The 22,637-nt window shown below is 35.8% G+C and overlaps 1 protein-coding gene across 4 annotated transcripts in view; it reads left to right on the top strand.

Annotated features, from left to right (window-relative positions):
* Positions 1–22,637, top strand: part of PCDH9 (protocadherin 9) — a 971,700-nt gene that overhangs the window by 635,497 nt on the left and 313,566 nt on the right. For 2 of the 4 annotated variants that reach the window (XM_006761431.2, XM_006761430.2), the window contains one exon: positions 7,511–7,586. In XM_006761431.2, the coding sequence (XP_006761494.1) occupies positions 7,511–7,586 (76 nt within the window). Of the gene's footprint in view, positions 1–7,384; positions 7,587–22,637 lie in introns of all 4 variants that reach the window. The other 2 variants (XM_006761429.2, XM_006761426.2) reach the window with 1 other exon arrangement.

Below are 22,637 nucleotides of genomic sequence, written 5' to 3'. Positions count from 1 at the left end.
CTACTGCATCACCTGTAGATGTTCTAGTTCAATTCTGGATAAATTATCTGCATTCAGTAAATATTCACTGCACGCTCATTAAATGTCAATGTATATCTTTCAGAAAAACTTGCTGGTTTGTATTTCATCAGGTCTTACTGAGGTGTTAACATTTCTGTAACTACGAAGGTAGAAAAAACGCTCAAGGGCATTCAGAGTTAACAATAATTCTGAATTGTAGTCAAGAATAGCCTACTCTATAGTTTCTGTACTCTTCTATCTTTTCATTTTCTTTTTTCACAAATTGGCAATGGATTCCAATCTAAGGATGGCACCGACCTGGGGTTGTTTTGGCATAAATGCAGAATCTGCTCCCTCCCGTCTTTTATCTCCCTGGGTTATTGTTGAATTATACAGCAAAGGCCTCTTATTCATGCACAGACCTTGCCTACATCTGCATAGTTTGCAAGAATTAGCAAGGAATCACATTGGAAAAAGATGGCACAGCTGCTGGCCAGAAGCACCCTCAGAACTGAGAGAGTCGTCTAATAGAAAGTTGTGGTCTATCGATTTTGTCGTGTTCACCATTTTATTCTTAGCAGATAGAATAGAGTCTGACATAGAGAAGGTGCTCAATAATTATTCATTAAATGAGTAGATGTGCAAACGGTGGTGTTTTATGTTGAAAGTCAGAAAATGTAGGGTCTGTTTACCACTGCAACTGAAACAGGCAAGTCACTTTACCTTATTTCACCTGATAATATGTAGCAGATTAAAGTAGAAGATAATATTTCTAAATAATATCCATCAAATAGCAGAACCATTTTAACATAAGTACTTGATATGAAAAGAAAAAAGAATGACTCACTTTATCAGTTAAAAATAATTAAATGACAGAAATAATTATATGCTCCAAATATTTCATTTAGCACCAGTCAAAAAGTCCCGGCCTGGCTGGTGTTGTTCAGTGGTTGGATGCCCACCTATGAACCAGGAGGTCAAGTTTCGATTCCCAGTCAGGGCCCATGACTGGATTGCAGGCTGGATCCCTATGGGGGATGTGCAGGAGGCAGTCGATCAATGATTCTCTCTCATCATTGATGTTTCTATCTATTTCTCTCTCTGCCTTCCTCTCTGAAATCAATATAAAATATATTAGAAAAAAATACCTCCCTTATGAGTTCGTCCTTTAAAACTATTCCTTATTTTTATAATGAACGGCTTTTACTAATAACTACTAGTATTTGTCCTAAATCATAAGTCCAGAATCTTTGTTTATTTACCGCTTTGGTATTAATCTCTTCAGCATGGATGAAGATGTATGTATTAATATTTGTTCCCTTTCAGTTGAGCCTGTAAGTAATATCAAACTAAACTATTGCCATAGATTTCTTTTGGGGTTGCCTTGTCTTCTAAACCACTAGAAGTTTTGTTCAGTTCTGATATTCTTAAGAGAAAGTATTATGTACATTAATTTCAGATGGCAAAAGTCTATTAAGAATCTTAACCATTTAATTGAATTGGTGGTTTTAGCTGAAAATGTGTTGTTTGCCATTTAAAATTCCCTCTTTGCATAAACTTGCAACCTAAATAATATTCATAAGTTTTACTGTAAAAATCACAATTGAAATGTGTTTTCTTAAGAAAAATTGTTATGATTCTAATTCATATTCTAAGAAATATTTGTATGAAAATTCAGTTTTTAGTCTCTCGATTTTTTAAAACTCTAGAATAATTGCCTTTGCTAATCTGAGAAGAAGAATATATGAAAATACTATTTCAAACAGAGCATATCTTCATTGGATTTAATGCAGAGATAATGCAAAAACAAGTCCACACATGGGGTTTTAACACAATTTTGTTTTTTACTTCATCATTAGGAAATCCTGGTTGATACTTGTGCATGTGTGTGTGTGTGTGTGTGTGTAGTATTTCATGATTAGAAATATAGGCGGTATTTTATTTCTTAATATGATTAAAGGAACTAAATCAGAATTAGGAATATTTCTCTTAAAAGATAAAGAATTCTCTACAAATATAACCATATTTAAACAATTCTAAAGCACTTTTTATCTACTTTCATAATATCAATTAATAATTCTCCAGAGAATAATTGTTTTAAATGTCAGTCATTAACTGCTAAATTTGTTTATTTGACTTATAATAATTAGCTTAATGTCAGAATCAGATAGTTATTCTGTCATTTGAGGAGAAAGCAAGGATTTTTAGTTTCAGTGATTAAACAGGTGTAAAAAAAACAAGGAAATAATGAAAAATAGAATAACAGAAAAAGGATAGAAAGATTATTTTATATGCTTTAGCTCAAGAGTAAACTCACCTTGCATCTAAGAGATCTTTCCATTCTCTTGGACTGAATTCTAATTTGCTATAGTGATAATGAAAAATACTTAAAAATTAGAATGTTTTATTATGACAAAGGTAATGCATAAAATGTTAGTGTAGCCAAAATAATAATATTATAAAATACTTAATTCCATGATCAAGCAATACCACTTTAAACACTTGGTATATGCTGAGACAGATTTTATTTGATATATATTCACATCTGAAAGTACATTAACAAGAATGCAATACACTAAGCAAAATCTTTACTAACCTGATTTTTAGACTTAACAATAGATTATAAATACTGTTGATATCAGTTAATATAATTTTAATTATTGTTATTTATTTATTGTTATCTATATATATAAAAGCCTAAACAACCAGCCGATCATTCAACTGGCCCACTGGTAGCTATAACGTGCAATGACCACCAGGGGGCAGAAGCTCAACGCAGGAGCTGCCAAGCTGCAGTTACTTGCCAGCTGTGGTTCTCAGGTGACACACCCAGAACCAGAGAGGAGGGAGCCTGATTCTGGGGTGCATCACCCGAGAACCACCCTCTTGCAATCGGGGACCTATCAGGGGATGTTGGAGAGCCAGTTTCAACCCAATCCCCGCAGGCCAGGCAGAGGGACCCCAGCAGTGCACAAATCCGTGCACTGAGCCTCTAGTATTACATAATTTATTAATTAATCACTTATTAAACACGTTTTCCTTCATTTTGCTATTTTATTCAAATACAGAATTAATTTTAACTTCAAATTTTAGCAGATGAGAATCCCTCTAGATTAATGGGATTGGAATTGTGAGCTTGAGTATGAGTCATTCATTGGTGAGTAATACTCTATAGTAATAAGAAACACACAAGAGAAGTATTCAAGGTTTGACTGAGGTATCTTAGGGGACTCATTCTTTCAGTTTTTCTTGAAGAATAGTGCCCAGTGCAGGAACACATATATCTTCCTGAGCCTCTTCAATTTCCCCTCTCTTGCCTTTCTACTAACCTGTAACAAAAAATATTGTGAAGGTGCTTGGTGATGTTTCTTAAATCAAACCAGTGTGGCACCTTTTGACTTGCAGGATCCAGGACTTGCGTATATTTGTATCCTTGGTCTCTTATGCTTGTGTAGAGTAAGGAGTCTCTCATGAAAGGTTTGCTTGGTCAGAATTCATATTGGCAGCCCTCTGAGAACATAACATGAAACAGTCTTACTAGTTACTTATTCCCATCTTATTCTTTCCTGGGGCAGCCAGGGACCTGGAGCTAACCTGCCAGAGATAAATCAGATAAACAAAGGTGACACTCGAACCATGAACCAGACATAGCCAGTAACAACAATTTATTAATAATAATAACAGTTTCCCATGGGAGAAAATGAGATGGGTAAGAAACAGATTTAGAAAAACAAAAGCTAAGTGGAAAGCCTGAAACAGTCTCTTACCATGTGTTGCCCCAATTCAGTCAGGCAGGATTTGACTATATTTGTAACCCAGATTGTGCCTATTTCCATAGGGATTACCCAAAAGCAAAATTCCCAGAGGCAGTAAGTAAAAAATGTCTTCCTCTTTGTCTCTTCAAATATACAAACAACTGTAGGTTTCTTGAAAGAATAATGAGGGCACCTCCAGTTTCTTGGAGGAAAAAACATGCATTCTAGACTGTTGGTTTTCCTCATCCTTCCTTCCCCAGAGCAGCTGCCCCTCAGAGGCCCCGAGCTGACATGAGCCAGGGGCACAGGGCGAGCGAGGCAGACCGTCATTCTGGGTTTCAGCCACTTCCTTTCTGAAAGAACAAATCTTTTCCTTTTCTGGGGTGAAGGAATCACATCTCTAAAACTAGCTAAATATTGATAGAAACAGAGGTTAACAGATAACATGTAGCTATACATTTCAATAATTACAGCTGCCTTTTATTGAGTATCTACTATGTGTCAAGTATTATATACAAGAAACACTTCTTATTTCATTTGAGCTTCAGAGTAGACCTCTGGCAAAGGTACTATTTGGCCATTTCGCAAAGCTGGGAACTTGTTTACAGATGAAAAGTACCTTGCCCCAAGCCAGTCTCTGTAGAGCAAGTGCTTCCATTCAGGAGGTTGGGTTCTGGATTTTCAGCTGGTCTTATTTGGCAAAACCTGAATAAGTACTGTTGAGTCCTCGGTGACACCTGCAACTCCTGTTTCTAACGCTTCTGTAACTCATTCTTCTGCATTTCAATTTATTCAAATCTTCTCCGTACATCTACCTTGATATGTTGGACATTTGTCTACTTGCATCAATCATTATGATGATAAAAACTAAAGACTGATTTGCTTGCTGAGTTTTCTTAGTACCATGATAGGTGTGTTCCAATTCTTAGTCCATAGGTATCATCACCCCCACCTCCCATTAACTGATAAGTTGTGCACTAGTTTGCCAGTTAAGATTTAAACATCTTTAAATTAATTAGGAAGTCAAATTAATTAGGAAGTATTTTCATAAGCTACCGTGGTATCAGCATTGTATCAGTCTAATTTATAGTATCTCAATTAAATTATACTAAAATAATAATTAATTCACACTAATAAAGTGGTAAAGAAATATAGTGGAGTACACGTGAGATGAAATCTGTTGTTATACTTTAAAAAGTTATATTTAAAATATTTTGTCTTCTATTCTTAGTGTAATCACAGGACTAAGCACTTAGTAGACACTCAAGTAAGGATTTAAATGACTGTCTATAAGAACTGCCAGATTCAGGCATCACTGGTGTTGTGGATGTGGGTATTATTTCAGGAGGAAAAAAATACTGTATTTCAAGCAACAATGGTGATGTTTGGAAGAATATCACAGATACCAATTTCCGCTTTTCCTGCTGTCATGGAACATACTTGTTCATAGCTTGGGAGGCTTCTGGGAATGCTTTATCGAGATTGCAGAATCATCTGTTCCATTGCCTTTATCTTTTGTTTGACTTCTTTTCCTCTCACCTGATCGAAAACTAAGAGATATTCCTCCACAGTTAACAGCAAAGATATTTTAATCACCAAAATTATGGACTTTAGATTAGGGCAGTCACTTTAAAAACTGTTTGCTAGTCATGTATAAAGGGCAGCCTGGTCATTGTTCTTAATGCTGTGTTTATGATGAAAGGATGCTGATGAATTAAGAGTGTATTGAAACAGAAACAAAAAAAATACTTGTATTATTGATTTTCCCTAAAGGGTTAATTTCACAAGAGAGACAAAATACTATAATAGATAAGTGGTAGTGCAGCTTTTCTTATAGAAAATAATTGTATTTCAGATATTAATATTCAGGCTTGGCTTATTGGATAACTCTTACCTAGGCACATTTCAAAACCTACAGAAAGGGGAATGGTAGCACTGAGAGTTGTGCATGAAGATGAAATGTGCTACAATAGACTCAGTTACTACCAGTTATGATTATAGTTTATGTGATGTGGCATCAGTTTAGTAAAAATGTAATGAACTATCAAATCATTTTGCACAGGTCATTGAACAGCAGTAAAGTGGTATCAGCTCTGTTCCCTTATGATTGAGCTGGATTTGAACCTGTGACTCTCAGGAAAATGGCTATGTTCGATTGTCAGTCTATAAAGATGAATTTATAGAGTAGCAGCTTATCTATTTATAACATTTTGTTTCTTAACTGCATTCTTAAAATTGATACAATCTATAAATTATCTCTTGAAAAACACAAATTTTAGGTATTGGAAAATGATTGCATTATACATTATATATTTATTATATGTTACATATTTTATTTATATATTCATAATGTTATTAAATCTGACTAAAAGTGGTCACATGTGACATGATATTGAAAGACCTTTGGGCTATTAAAGCATAATTAAAATTAGGTATTATCAGCCTGGCTGGTTTGGTTCAGTGGATGGAGCGTCGGCCTGCAGGCTGAAGGGTCCCAGGTTCGATTCCGGTCAAGGGCATGCACCTTGGTTGCGGGCACATCCCCATTGGGGGTGTGCAGGAGACAGCTGGTCAATGTTTCTCTCTCATCGATGTTTCTAACTCTCTATCCCTCTCCCTTTCTCTGTGTAAAAATCAATAAAATATATTTTAAAAATTAGGTGCAATCAAAATACAGAACACATTTACTACCATTTATATAATTATATTTAAGTCATAAATCTTTATTCCATTCAGCTTTAAATATTCTCAGATCTCACGGATTATATCCGCTAAAAGAATATTTTTGATTTCAGAGGGAGGAAGGGAGAGGAAAAGAGGGATAGAAACATCAATGATGAGAGAGAATCATTGATGAGCTGCCTCCTGCACATGCCCTAATGGGGTTGAGCCCACAACCGGGGGATGTGCCCCGACTAGGAATCCAACCGTGACCTCCTAATTCATTGGTCGACACTCAACTACTGAGCCATGCTGGCCAGGCAGCTAAAATAATATTTACCAAGAGAAATAAGCAGCAATATGTGCTGAAAGACACAACTTTATTTAATTAAAACACTAACATGTGTGGAAGTACCCATATACATATTTTAGGTCACTTCTGATAGTCACATTGTGCAAATCGATGCCAAAATAATATTCCAAATATCTTTCACCTGGGCTACTCTAGAACAGAGGACTGAAATGACTGGTAGACTATCTAGGCCAGTGGGGGGTCGTAATTTCATTGCAAAAACGACCTAAAAAAATAGTTAAGTGAACACAATTTGTGTTCATTCAAAAGAAATGAAATGCCGCATTATATGTTTGCACATTTCCTCCTTCTTCAAAAATTTTCTATAACTTTGATAACTAGTCTAGATATTCTTTTTTGCCATTCTTGCTACATTTTCAACAGTTTACCATTAGTTTTTGTTCTTAAATTACACGGGATTAAAACTCTTCCTCGTATTTTAGTTGGACATTACATAGTAACTGGCAAATAATAAATGTCTATGCCGAGCTTCATTTACTGGTGTAAGTTTCCGTTGCTTTGACACTGAATTGTTAACTGAAGCTGTTCTGATGTGTGTTCCGGGGGCGTCCTCGGGCGGAGTGTTAATCGGCGTGTCCTGTCGTCTTCTTTGTAGTCGCAGCGCCGTGTTACGTTTCACCTGCCCGATGGCTCCCAGGAAAGCTGCAGTGACAGTGGTCTAGGAGACCACGAGCCGGTGGGCAGTGGAACCCTGATCTCACACCCTCTTCCTCTGGTTCAGCCACAGGACGAGTTCTACGACCAGGCCTCTCCGGACAAGAGGACCGAAGCAGACGGCAACTCTGACCCCAACTCCGGTGAGTCTTTGTCCAGCTTCGCCGCTTGGCATTGCTCTGATGTCCAACGGCGCGCTAGCGCTTAAAACAGTCATTCTGGGAGCAAGGAAATGAACATGTGGTTGCTTTTCCCCCCCTTTTCCTGGTTTTGTTGTTGTTGTCTTTCTTGAAGTATGTCAAGTGTAATGTGCTTGATATATACTGGTGTTGTGTATTGCTCTTAGTCTATCAATAACCAATGTTGTGGCTGCACCGGCAGGGTGGTTCTTACTATGATTGCAAGAAGCCCTTCAGCAATAACCATCAGGAAACTTTGAAAAAATACAGGTTTATTACTTAGGAGACCAGCACCCGTGGGGCCACACAAGGAGAGGTTGTGGGGAGGAGAGAGTGAGCTGGTTATGCTTATATGCATGCATACAAGTCCTTTGGTTGATCTCTTACCCCCCTACCTCCCGCCCCCGGACCCTCCCCGGCCTTCCCGCTGTTGGGTTGTGTTTTTATTGGGGTGGAAGGTAGGGCCCCAGGGGAAGGGTAAACAAGCAAGTAGCCCCAATGGTCAGTGATTGAAATCAGCCAGGATCTTGAAAACAAAGAAGCTTAGGTTGTTGTTGGGGGAGAAGGGGAGGAAGGGGCTTTTTTTTTGGGGGGGGGTCGTGTGGCTGGCAATGTGTTTATTGGAGACAGACATCTTTGAAGTGGGCGCCTCAGCAATCAAAGCTTAATTAAGCCGGCCTCTGATTACAGAAAAAAGAAAAAGTCATGTTAGGGCTTCCACTACAATTGCCTGTTAAGTTGTATGCTTCACTTTTATTTTGTAAACCATTGAAAAATAAAAGAAAATAAACTATAATTTCAAAAGTCATTGGTTGGCAGACATTTTGATGTCAAAAATGTTAAATGCAATGTTTAACATTTTAATGATAAAATGCAATTAAGTAGGACCTAGCCAATAAAGAATAATAAGGAAAATTGTCCTGAGGAATCCTGTTTTCCAATAAAGACTTACAAAAAATGTATAATAGTGATTTGAAACAAGCATGACGGGTAGTGATAATGATTTGGGGGGTTTACTTTTTTCTGCTTGAGTTTTGGAGGATTGGCTTTTAACAATGAACTAGTGGAATGAATGGAATGTACCTGGCAGAACTTTTATTCTCCACAGCCCCACGCCCACCTGTGAGATCATTGCCCATTCACAGTAAGCCCTGTGAGGGCTCCACTGTGGCCTTTGCAGGAGATTTTGGAGTGTTATATAATTTTCAGTCATGTTATTATAAAAAAATCACTGACTTGTTTGCTTTTATTTAAAAATTCAAAGTACAATTTAATAATTATTAATTCTGTGATTACAGTAGAAATACTGAGAGGAGGTAAAAACCACAAAAGCACTTTCTTAACTAGTCCTGTCACGGTAATCCAGCAATAGTGTACTAGTGTTCTCTGAGTTCTACGATTTTTAAACAGACTGTTTCCAGGATGGTGGTGGAGGACCTTTTGTACACATACCCCTTCCCAAGCTCTGACCCATCACTACCAGTATCTCTAATATACCTTTCTCTTCTCATTGGTGTGTGGAGTTACATGTGCATCTTTTTTTTTTTTTTCTTGAGGTTTCTCTCTACTCCAGCCAATCTTTCAGGAAGATTTAAGTAAAGTCCATACCAGCTCTGGTTCTCAGATCCTATGTCATGGTCTCATGACAAAAACATAAATGCATCTTTTGACTTCACATAACCGGAAATAACAGGCCATTCTCAGAGGTAACTTTTGATCACACAGCATTTGACAGAACTGGCCAACTATTCCCCTTAGATTTCTTGGTTTTGATTAGTCTAAGCACCATTAAATCTAAGTGGTTTATTGAATCAACCTTTTCCAGGCCTGTGTGATGAGGTCAGATTGGTAGGAAAGCTCTTTGTGAACTGCTTTTCTAGTCTCCAACTTCTCCCTTCCCAATTTTAAGAAATCTCTCATTGCCATTAAACTAAGGGTCTCAAAACTGGTTTTTGTCTACCTCTTCTGCATGGGGAATGGTTGGCTCCTCTTATATTTGGGCATCAGCCAAAACAAAGATAGAAAGACACCATTTTAAACCTACGTCTGATTAACGTAAACTGCCCTGAGCTAGAATTTTAGCCAATATGTACAGCTACTCACCCAGTGACTTAGACCTGGGCAATAAGACCGGGCGAGCTTCCAAATGAGAGACAATAGAAGAGATTCTAAAGCCAAAAAATAAATAAATTAATTAATTAAAGTCTGCTTCAGGAATTCTCCAGTTTTTACCAATCTAGTCACATGGAAAAGGGGACCCAAAGGATGAAACACCCTTGCAAACTCCAACATTCATCTCAACACAGTGGCTTCACCCAGGAGAGTCCTGGGCAATAGAATGTACTGAACCAGAGCAGTGCTCCCTGGTGGAGAAAGAGAAAGGAGGAGCCCTAAATGCTCCTGGAGACAGATTTTTGACATTTAATGGGACTAAAAATTTTAACCTCCTTTGTAAATGTCTAGAACAGAATTAATTAGAATAGCCCAGAAATACTAGTATTAAAAGATTCATAACTAAATGGTAATTCATATTAAGATAGTATTATGATACTAGAGGCCTGCTGCACGGATTCGTGCACCAGTGGGTTCCCTCAGCCTGGCCTGCACCCTCTCCCAATCCAGGACCCCTTGAGGGTTGTCAGAAAGCCAGTTTTAGTCTGATCCATGCAGGCCAGGCTGAGGGACCCCACCAGTGCACAAATCCAAGCACCGGGCCTCTAGAATGCATATAGGATCTTAAGTTAATCTCTTTCCACCCTCAACCCTCCCCCATTCCCTCTGAGATTCATCAGTCTGTTCCATGTTTCCATGCTGGTGCATTGAGTGTCTGCCCCCTGGTGGTCAGTGCATGTCATAGCTACTAGTCAAACATTCGTTTAGGCATAGATAAGATAGACAGATAGATAATTACCTTAAAATTCTTCATTCAGATTTTGTAATTAAGTCTGAGAAATTTGTGAAGTGAGATATGCTATAACTGAAGCAATAATCAACAGTAATAGTCTTGCTATTTAGATTTAAACTGTTTCCTTTGTCTTCAATGGACTTTTCTGCCTGTGATCTGATAATTCTTGCAAAGCCATAATTGTATAGCAATCATAATATATATGTATAAATTATATATCTGTATTAGCTGTAGAGTTATTAGGTATTGCATCTGCATGAATCCTATTTTTTCAAATATGATGTTTCTTAAAAAATAATTATCAAGGTAAATCATATTTCCTTAAGAAGTGAACTCACTAACATGATCATGTACTACATGAAAAATTCAATAAAACCATTAATTCTGAGAAAACAGTAAGGGATTTTCAATTGATAGTTGTTATTTTTAACAAATATAACTAGACTTATGAAAGAGTTTTACTAAGTGGAAAGCAAACAAAAACATCAGATCAGGAACAGCTTATTACCACTAATTCAGAATTAAGTCTTAATCTTTTCCTATCGGGAATCATGAATAGGGTCATTTTTATACCCGGTGTTTCTTTTAAACGATTATATTGAAGTATTTTCTCCTGTTTAAGCATGTGTGAAATTTCAGACTGTATTTCCTTTTTTAAAGGCCTGTCTGCCACTGGCTTCTGATTCTACCTGGGCTGTGTGTGAATCACTGGTAAAGTTCTCAGTAAGGATTGTTTTAAAACCTGATGATATTTTTGAGTAGTATTTGAGGTCTACTTATGGGTCAGGAAGGCTACTCAATGTTTAGATATACTGTTCACGATCTCACACCAATATTGTAAGTTAGTGTTATAAAGAAACTGAATTCCAGAACATGTATTTATCTCAAACTACTTAACTATCTGAGGCAGAATGTGACTACCGGAGTGCCTGTCTCCACAGCTTTTGCTCTGACTGTTCAGAGAAACTACCTTCAATGTACACATGTTATAACTCAATGCCACCATCCCTATCATTGATTTTTAAATTCTGTGCTATTAATCATACTTTCAAGAGGAAATTTGAGCAATTGAATATTTAAAAGATGAGTTGGTTGAACATTTGCTAGTAATATTAACTTGTTAGAGAACTAGTTTTGTGGGTTTTTTTCTGGTATTGGATTAATGAAAATTTAGACTTTAGTAGAATTATTTTATACAGAAGCATAAAAATGGAAGAGCTTTGCACATAGTTATATAGTTTGTGGGTTAAGAATAAAGCTCATACCTGCTCACTCTTATTTAGTGCTCTTTTCAGCGGAACCATTGTCCTTATCATGTCCCTTATACCTTTTCCTCAAAGGAAATCTTTATGATTATTTGATTAGTAGTTGTCTCTCTCATTAATCTGAGGACTATTTGCTTACTTCTATTCTCCATGCATGAGAGAACCTGGCATGTGGTCGGCCAGAAATGTGTATTTGTTGACTAAATGAATAAATCAATATTTCACAAACACCGGGAAAGGTAATCAAAGAAATTGAAAGTGTTTTATCAAAATAATGGCAAATGAACAAAAACTAGAAAGGAATGCATCATATTAACTGTGATTATCTTCAGGTTGGAGTATTGATTTCTTTTAAATTGTCTCTACATTCCAATTTTTAATAATGTATTTAAAATTATACTTTTACTTTGTAATGAGGTAACACACTTGACACAGAGCTGAAAAAATATTAAAAATGTATATTGTAAAAAAATATTAAAAATTATTCCTGACACTCGTAAAGATACAAGATATATGCTGAGCAAACCTGAGAATTTAAAATATTTGGGCATGAGAGATAGGTTGTAATTTTGGACGAAAATATAAAGTTAATGAAATTAAAATCTCCAGGAAAATCCAGAAAAAATATAATTACTCTATCAAATTTCAATCTTAAGAAATTGTGCTAATCTTAACCTGCAGGGGAAAACAACAATAACACTTCCCATAATATATAGTGGGAACTGAACATGAACTTGATTTTGAGGGCACAGTATTGTAATAAATACTTTTTGTGAACTGTGCTTATAATTTTTATAAGTATCCTGGGTTGAGCTAATTATGCAAATTGAAATAAAATTGTTCAGAGGTTTCATATTGTCATCTGTTGTGTTCACTGGGAATTTTTACAAATTTTTTATTGATTTTTAGAGAGGGAGGAAAGGAGAGGGAGAGGGAGAGCAACATTGATGTGAAAGTGAAACACAGATTGGCTGCTTCCTGCACACCACCTACCAGGGATCAAGCCCAAAACTCAGCCATGTGTCCTGACCTGGAATCAAATCAGCAATGCTTAGGTGCACAGGGAGGTGCCCAACCAATTGAGCCATGCCAGCCAGGGCTTCCCTGGGAGTTTTGCAATCAACAGTGGCCCCTGAGTTAAAAATTCTAGAGTTCCTCAGACAAAGGTATAGAGAAGAGGTAATTGGTCTTACTGTGATTTGAGTTAAAGGAGAGAAAAGGTTTCAAAACTCAGCAATTAAAAACACTACTTGATGACCTTATCTGATGAGACATTGTTTGCTTTATTAAAAATACTTTTCCAAAGCTAAATCCAAAACTTGTAATTTTTAACTATTTTTACCTCGAAATTAGGACACTAATTTTCTAAATTAGAAACACCTAGATTATAAAGCAAACATACATCTATCCATATCTTTACCTGTCTTCTGTTGCTAATTACCACAATCTTAGCACTTTAAAACAATAACATTCCTAATCTCACAGGGGTCTGAGGCCCTGCCCAGTTGCCTCAGTTGGTTGGAGCCTCATCCCATACACCACAGTGTTTTAGGTTCCATTCGAGGTCAGGGCATATACCTAGGTTGTGGGTTACATCGCTAGTCAGATGCATATGGGAAGCAAGGGCTCTCTTCTTCTCTCTGTTCTCTCTCTCTCTCTCTCTCTCTCTCTTTCTCTCTCCTCTCTCTCTCTCTCCCCCCTTTCTTCCCTCCCTTAAAAATCAATTTAAAAATATCCTTGGGTGAGGAATAAAAATAAAAGGAATCTGTTCAGGGTCTCAAAGACTGCAATCAGGTATCAGCTAGGTTGCAGTCTCATCTACAGGCTGACCTCTGGGACAATGTACGTCCATGACTTTCCAGGTTGTTAGAATTTATTCCCTTCTAGTTACAGAGCTGAGAGCCCCAGCATCTTTGTGGTTATCAGCTGGAGATCTCTTATAGTGACCAGAGGCCACCTTTATATAATTCAACATGATCATGGGAGTGGCATTTCCTCACTATTGGCATGTTCTATTGGGTAGAGGCAAGCCCTGAGTCCCATCCACACTCAAATGAAAGGGATACATATAGTCATGAGCACCAGGGAGGGGAGGCTACAATGTGTGTGGTAGTCACTCTGATACATCTTTGTATTTAAGAACTTTTACTTAGGGTCCTTTATTCACTTCATTTTTTAATAATTCACTCTTCTATTCATTTAGGTAAATGAATAAACTTTATTCTGTACACTCATGTACCAGCAAATGCTACCATGTATCAGTACTATGCTAGGTTCTGAGGACAGACATTTAATCCAAGACTCCCTAAATTTATAAAAAATGCCCAGTTACTAACCTGTGAGAGCAAGAGTTCTTAATCAGTTCCTTGGTTCCAGGGATCCCTAAGAAGGATTTTAAGAAGTTCAGGAACCTAGGAAGTTCCTGAAATTGTTCTGCAATTTTTTTTTCTTTCTCTGTGGGCCATGCTATGAGCATTTTATAAACCATGTAAAGAAGGGAAAAAAATTGAATTTTGTAAAGAAAAGATACCAGATATCAATAATGTTAATAATCTAGAATAAATGCTAATGATAAGTGTATAAAAAAGTGGTTGTTAGAATAGAATGTTTTGATTAGTCAATAAAGATTCTATAAAGTGATACTTTAAACAAATCACATTACATGGATAGAAACTGTTTAAGTAAATGGGGTGTGTGTGTGTGTGTGTGTCTCTTGGTACTTATAAAACAGTAGTTCTCAACCTTGGCTGCACATTAGAATCACCTGGGAATCTTTTTAAAATCCTGACTTCTGGGCCTCATCCTCGGGAAATTCTGTTTCTTTGTTACTAATGTTGTGGCCCCACTCCACAGCGAAGAAACAGAATTTCCGGAGGATGAGGCCCAGAAATCAGGATTTTAAAAAGATTCCCAGGTGATTCTAATGTGCAGCCAAAGTTGAGAACCACTGTTATAAAATATCATGGTCAGTTAGGCAAGCAGTTAATAGTTCAATATCTTTGTAGCACATGCAGGTATAATCAGCTCACCACTTGGTCTCAGGTTCCTAACCTCCAGAATGGGCTATTTATCTATGAGAATGTTGTTCTAAAAACTGCAGTTACTTGATATAAGCAATCATCTGGCCCAGTCCCTGAAAAATACTATACTAAAAAAAATGGTTGATATTAAACTGTGCAAGTATCTGGCAATAAATGAAAAGGTTTTGTGAGATAAGTTGAAACCAGATTTTGAATTCTGGGGAGGATAGGATAAATTCTAATACAGCAGAAAAGGGAAAAGAAGGACTTGATAGTATTTCCAAGATTTTTGTCTGTGAACCTTACTGGAAAAGCACACATTTAAATAAAGTGAATAAGAGAACATAAGAAGAAAAGGTTTAAATTAACATTTTTTTATTTTATTCTGAAGTTTGAGCTGCTATACAAGGTTATCTTGGAACTGAAAATGTGATTCTGAACTGGAATTTGGAAACTGACAACACAGAAGGTGATGAACTTCTGGGAGTAAATGTGATAATTATGAAGAGAGACAAGGAGTCCAAGAAAAAAAAAATATGATAACATTAACATTTAGTGCAGGAAACGATGAGGGTAGAGTAGAACGAAAGCAGAGACCTCAAATTAAGGGAGAGTTGAAAAGAGATTTGAAAGCTCCAAGGAGTTATATATTGTGTACATATTTAAGGGTAAAGACAATGTGGAATTGTGATTCAGAACACAGACTATGGATCCAAAATAACCTTTAACCTAACTCATTGACCTTGGGAGCACAGGGCTGTGGGCACAGAATACAGACTCAGTTTAGATGTCATTTAAAAAATTATTATTATTATAAATAGATAGTGAAAGGTGCAGGAAAAGCAAATCATGTATCAATACTATCTTGCAAAACATTTCAATTGAGTTTTTAAAATTTTTCTAGTAAATTATGAAATGTAAAATAATTGTTATACCTATAAAGACAATTCTAATAAGATCTTAGTTTCAAATTCTAAAAGCTTTTATTTTAAATTCTTTTTGTGACTATTTTTTCATATTTATCATATTTGATGGGCAGTTTCAAAACGTCCCAATTTGTTAAAAGCTAATAAAAATAAATAATAAAGCATATTTATTTTCCACTATTTTTAGTTTTACTTTAAATAAATTTTGTTTACTTTTTGATATTAAAGTAGTTATCATATTAATTAATAACAAAGCACTTAATGTTGTATTATTTTTATTTTTGAGAGACTTACAATGAGATGATTTTATATATTATTACTTAAAGTAGTTAAAATGGCTGTAAAATAGACAGGAACACAAGCTTTCTCTGCTGGAAAGTTTTAAATATCATAAATTTCAAGTATGCCTTTAATCCCCAAAAGAATTTGCTTTGAGTACTTGTTTGTGATAAATATTTAAAGTTGTTAGTAATATTCTCTTGCAATTGAACTTAAGAGGTCATGAAGTGTTTACAGTGGAAGTATCTGTAGGAACAATGCGCCTCCTAGTGTGCAGTTAGGGTAATGTTAGCCTTCATTGGTATGCTGAGTGGAATCACATTTCCATAGCTGCATGCTGTCATGTGATTCATTTTTCTAAGGATCCTTAAAGCAGAATAGCATTATTTCACCCTAGATTGGGTAATCTGCTGTAGAGGAGAAAAAATGATTTGTATGTCTTTCTTAATAATAAATTGAGAGTATTAAAAGTGATGGATTAATACATAAGCAAATCAGTAGCCATATCTAAAAAAAAGGAACTTACTGATTTCAGTAACTCTGAGAAGCATAAAATTAAAGGTTTCTTTTTTCCAAAGCCATATCACAAGGAAAACATGGAAATAAATTACAAATTGTAAAGGGCATAAATCATAAAATTACACGAATATCCTTTATTTTATCTAGATATATGAAAATAAATAAATAATCTAGATTTTTAAAACAATTTGAAATATGTGAAGAAATCATAGCTGTTTGTCTAAAATGCCTGAAATTTACCCTAATGCTACATCGACAGACATTTCTGATAGACGATTGAAAATTTTTCAGATTAGTGTGATTAACATATACATGGATGCAAATTTTAATAACTTGAAAGTAAGGTTGCCAGACAAACTACAGGATGGCAAATTAAATTTAAATTTCATATAAACAGTGAAATTCTTTGATCTAAGTGTGTCCCAAGTACCATTTGGGACCAAAGAAATATTCACTGTGTGCCTGAAATTCAAATTTTAGCAGCCAATCTGTATTTTATTTTTTTCTAAAACTGGCAGGTCTACCCTAAAAATATGGTGTTGAATTAATATTCAATATAAAATTCATGTAAAATTTAAGTATAATGAGGAAATCTACCTATTGCATACATTTAGTTACAATTAAAATTCAGAGCATGACTAGTCTACCTTACAGTTAGTCCTGTGGCACTGTTTCATGTAGAGATATTATTTCTTTGCAAAGGCATCCATTTTTAGTATAGTGTTTCCATATTAGAACGTAATCACACTTCAATAATACAAGTTCAGTTTCTGCTTATATTCAACAGGATACATGCATTGCTCCATTGTGGAATGATGACTTTTAATACTTATCTTTTTCTGATAGTTGCAAACAGAGAGAAAGTCTGGTTAAAGTTTTGATTCCTCATGCTTGGTTTAATGATCCTTTTGATATGTAAATGACTTCTACACACTTTCCTTTTTTCAGGATCTAATCTATGATTTTTATGGTCTAACCAATTCCAAAGAAACTTATGTCAACATGGGAGCAAGGTAGTGGAGAGAGGGAGATGGAGAGAGGAAGTGTTTCTATATTTTAAGGCTTGCATTGCATATCCTAGTAAATATGTCCAACTAGAATACACAGAACACATTTTTAAGACCTTTTAAGTAAGATGCTGAGAGGAAATGTCTGTAGCGCTAGTAGCTTGGAGCTAGACAGACTGAGCCCAAACCATGCTTCTTCCATTTGCCAGTGTGTGACTGTGGGCCGGTCCCTCTGCCCAATGACCTCATCTGTAACATGGGATGAGCATAAGACAACGTACCTCATAGACTTGCACAAATCGCAAGTTAACACAAGATATTAATATAAGCTAGTAAGATATTAATATAAATGTCTAAAATGTAAAGTTCTGGGTTCATAGTACATTTCAGTTATGTTAATATTCCTGTAAGAATTCAGTCAATACACAATTATGTAAGCAAACTCTTAGCTTCAATTCTGTCTTCCTAACAAATACACAAGAATAGAAACGTGTGACCTATTTTCCTTAAATTCCAATTCTTGTTGGCTAGGTAAGGAAAGGCAGGCATTGATTTTTCTAGTGTATCCTAAATCATCCGGATGATTTTGTAGCTCTGCATCTCCCTTTACCTGCATAGACACTCACACTTGGTTTCTAAAAATTGTGTGATTTAGCGCTAATTGTTTAAGATGTTACAGGTTTAGTCTAAAAAGAACATTTGAATAATATCTAAAATAGGTTTAGCTGCTGTGAATTTATTTACATATCAGTAATATTACTGAAACTATTCCAAGTTCTAGACTCCCAGTCTTCACTTGAATGTCAAACCTTTACAGACTCACTCCTACTAATTATCCAGAGAAGTCTTTCTTCATAATTAAAAATAACCTAACACAGTCAGATCTGCAAACAAATAGCAATTTACTGTACATTAGACAAATTTGCCAGTTGATCTCTGCAAGTCAATAGCACAGTTAAAAATAACATAATAACGATTTTGATTTAAATGCTTCTTGGAAGGAAAGAATTAAACCATAAACTTCCTAAAGTGCAGGCACTGGTTCATTGATTTTTTTCATGCTTTTGGGTTTTGCCATAAACAGGTGTTTTATCATTCTTGCACATTCAAAAGACAAACCCTTCACATTAGAATAAAATAACACTGGAACAGCATTTAAATTATTCCATGAATGGGAAAAAAAGTTGCTTTAGTCAGGGAAGAGAGTACATGATATTTTGTTTTTTAAGAAATAGACTCAATAGAGTATGACGTTTGTGAAACTCTGTCTGGGGACTGAAACTAGAATGAGGAGCCTCACAAAACAGGCCAAGGCTTAGGAAAGGTCCTGCCCTCCCCTAGGAAGAGTGCTGTCTCATTGGAATATCCTTCCAACGCTCTTTTTATTAGGGAAATACATTTTTACATGAAGCCAAAAAGGGTCCCTAATTCGGAAGAGGATGTTGAGTTCTGTTTTAAACTCCTTAAGAGCTAGCTACAAAATACCTAACTGCAACACGCCATGATCTCTCCTTATCGTGCAGTAGAAGATCATGATTTAAAATAAGACGCTCAGGTGTTTGGAGGCAGAAATGCCAGTACTCTACATGCAGTAAGATCTTGACATAAGTGACAAGTAGCACAAGAAAGAGGGAAAGGAAATCGGTTTAGAGACTAACAATTTGACATGATGCTAGCACAGTCAGAAGGCTTTTTGGTGTTTTAGTTCATTCATTGTTCAAAAAGTATGGACTATGAAGGTATTTTATTATTTGCAGAGCTCTATGTACTTCAAAATAAAGACAATTGGGGCAGAGACTGGCCTTTTCTTCTCTTTCAATCTCAGTCTCTTCTCTCCCTTTCTTAATCTCTTTCTCTCATCTGCTCTCTTGCTCTATCACTCTCTCTCTCTCTCTCTCTCTCTCTCTCTCTCTCTCCTTTCTCTCTCTCTCTCTCAGATATTAATATAAATGTCTAAAAGAAAGGAAGTATTATAAATAATATAAGGAAAGGGCCCTGAATAAGGTGTAGCAGATAGCAACAGTTTAAAAAATACCAGCATTACTATTGAGAAAGGAACGCTCTCTGTCCTTACTTCACACCTAGTCCTTCCACATATAATCAAATTTAAGTCACTAAACCAAAGAGACAATCTGAGTATGATGAGAAAAAAAAAAAACCTGTGAGATATTTTCATGACTAATGTACCACTGCGATTTTTATGAACATAGCGAAATGTATTTTTGACTGTTCAGGTAACATTTTTATTTATTTTTTAGTTCTCATAAAATTATGTTTAGTTATTGTTTTCAAATGTAAAATTAAAGCAATATGCATGACTTTGATAGATGGTATTGAATAAACAGCTTACAAATTCTCAAATGATCAACTACTCAATATAATCTGCCAAGTGCATATAGAAAGTATAAATTTTCATTTATTTATTTATTTAAAATATATCTTTATTGATTTCAAAGAGGAAGGGAGTGGGAGAGAGGGATAGAAATATCAATGATGAAAGAGAATCATTGATTGGCTGCCTCCTGCATGCCCCAACTGGGGATTGAGCCTACAACCTGGGCATGTGCCCTTGACCAGAATCAAACCTGGGACCCTTCAGTCCACAGGGCCAAGGCTCTATCTACTGAGGAAAACCAGCTAGGGCTTCATGGAGTTCTTAAAACTAAAAACCCACTGATGTCTTCCATTGTTTATCTTCACATGAGAAAAATTCATACATTACTGATTTATGTTACACTAGTAGATATTTGAGCTATAGTAATAGCAACCTGCATGAAATAAAATTGTTATGAAGAGAAAATAACTAAATAAAATATAAACTTGTATAATATATTTTAAATGAACAAAAGAGATATATTCTATTTGTAGTATAATACTATTGATACAGAAATCAAATTTCCGAATCCATTATGAGTGTGTGTGTTTTCTCTTACATCTCTCAATTGCTTATTTATTTGGCCTCCAAATGAAATTCTGATTCATTCTGATTCACTGTTAGAAAGCCTGATAGGTGGGTGGGCTTTCTCAGTCTCACTGAATTTCATAAGCATCTGGAATAGGGTGATTCTTTGCCCTGTGGCTAAGCATCCCCTTCCCCTTTGACCTTAGCTGCAGTGTGCTCACCCTCAACCGTCCATCATCACCCACTCACAGCACTACGGACACACATTTGAAAATCGGCACACACACACCAGGTCGGGGTCTCCATGGAATGAAAAGGCAGAGAAGTAAAGGAGACCTTGAAGGTCTGTCGGCTAATTCCTTTGCTACGTACAATTCCAGGTTATATCCCAGTGATCATCCTCTTTCACCTTTTCTTCATGCCCAGTAAGATTTTCCTCCTCTTACAAGTCAAGATGCTGATTTCAATCCAAATATTATTCATCTATTTCCCAACTATTGTAGGGACTGTTACTTGCATTTTTATCTTACGGGGATGTGGAGGTCAAATGGGGCGGCACGCCTAGAGAGTCCCCTGGTTTGATTCTGGGCCTCCGTGTAGCTCAGGTTATCTCTTGCTTGGGGGACATTTGACAGAACTGTCCTCTATTAGCCTTTAGGGTGAGGTTCAGACTCCGTCTATTCCCTTTGCCTCTTTCCTAGCCTATTAGTTTGGGGAATTGGAGGTTTGCGTGAACAATGTGACTCATCTTATTCCAAGCAGCTGGAACAAAGCATTAACTGTAATGCTGCCTCTCTCTCTACCATAAAGCAAAAGGAAGGATTTTTTTTAAAATAGTAAATTTGGAGGTTGTTTTCCTCTAATATTTATTGAGAAGAAATGTTGGAGATTGGAAATCTATGAGCATTTGTAATTATTTTAAAAAAATCAGTGTGGTCTCCTTGAAGTTTTAGACTTTAGAATGTTTTCCCCAGGCAATAGGAGCTTATTTAAATAACACAATAAATACAAAAATTTAGTCTTAAACCTAATGATACTATGTAAACTCTTTAAGAAGAGTTAACATAGACATCTAACTTACAGTTTTTACTGAAATAGTGTAATCAGATTATATGTATATAACCCTACTTCTAAATCTACCTTATGTTTTAAAGGACAAATATATCAAAAATATACAATTATGAAAAAAAACTTCTGACTGACATGTTCCCAAAGAAGCTAGTTTCTTTTTCTGCACACTCCATTTATTGATTCATTCTTTCATTCTAACATTTTTATTTATTTCAAAAATTATGTTTGTATTTACTTACAAAATTTCATTTTGTCACATATTTATTCATGTATTTGGAAAATTTTTATTTGAATGCTTACTTCATTGCAGGATGTTTTAAAAAGCAATTTAAATATGTGCTATATTTCCTTTGCTTTGTCTACTTAGTACTCACTTTATTCATGTTTTCTGTGAAAAAAGATGATTATGTAAAATAAGCAGTAACATAATAAGTAAAATATGAAATAGTCACACAAATGATCAATACCATCACTGGAAAACTTATTTCATAATTTTGATTATGACTTGGTTATATACTAGTTTGAAAATTTTACTACTTCGCAGTAGCTAACAATGTGCACAGTATTCCTGTGAGCAGGTAGTTAGGTTTTGGACTGTAATAAGTCTTATCAAGTCAATTTTGAGATTGATTCATTGGTATTACGAGAACACGAATACATAGGTATGAGAGATTCATTATGGGACATGATTAATTAGAACAGCACAGAAATTTAGAAATAACTTTGGTAAATGCCATACAGGAGTACCCCATTATTTTACTAAATGCCTAAAACCTCAGATAGGACCAAACCCTATACATATATACTATGTTTTTTCCTAAACCATTGTTCCTCTGAGTGTGGTTTCACTTTTCTCAGTTTTAGTGACCCATGCTGAATTGTAGTCCAAACATATTAAATGGAGAATTCCAGAAATGAACAACTCACACATTTTGAACTGTGTGCCATTCTGCATAGTGTGATGAAATATCTTGTCCTCTTGCTCCTTCCCACCCAGGATGGGACTTACCCCTTTGTCCAGCATATCCAGCTGTACTCATTACCTCCGTTAGTCACTTAGCAGCCCTCACAAAGATGGCGGGTTAATTTGCATACACAGGTGCCAGGAGGAGAGCAGAAGC

The sequence above is a fragment of the Myotis davidii genome, unplaced genomic scaffold (genome assembly GCF_000327345.1).
Source record: "Myotis davidii unplaced genomic scaffold, ASM32734v1 scaffold277, whole genome shotgun sequence".
NCBI lineage: Eukaryota > Metazoa > Chordata > Mammalia > Chiroptera > Vespertilionidae > Myotis > Myotis davidii.
The sequence above is the reverse complement of the archived record's forward strand: the minus strand, read 5'-3'. Positions and strand labels throughout refer to the sequence as shown.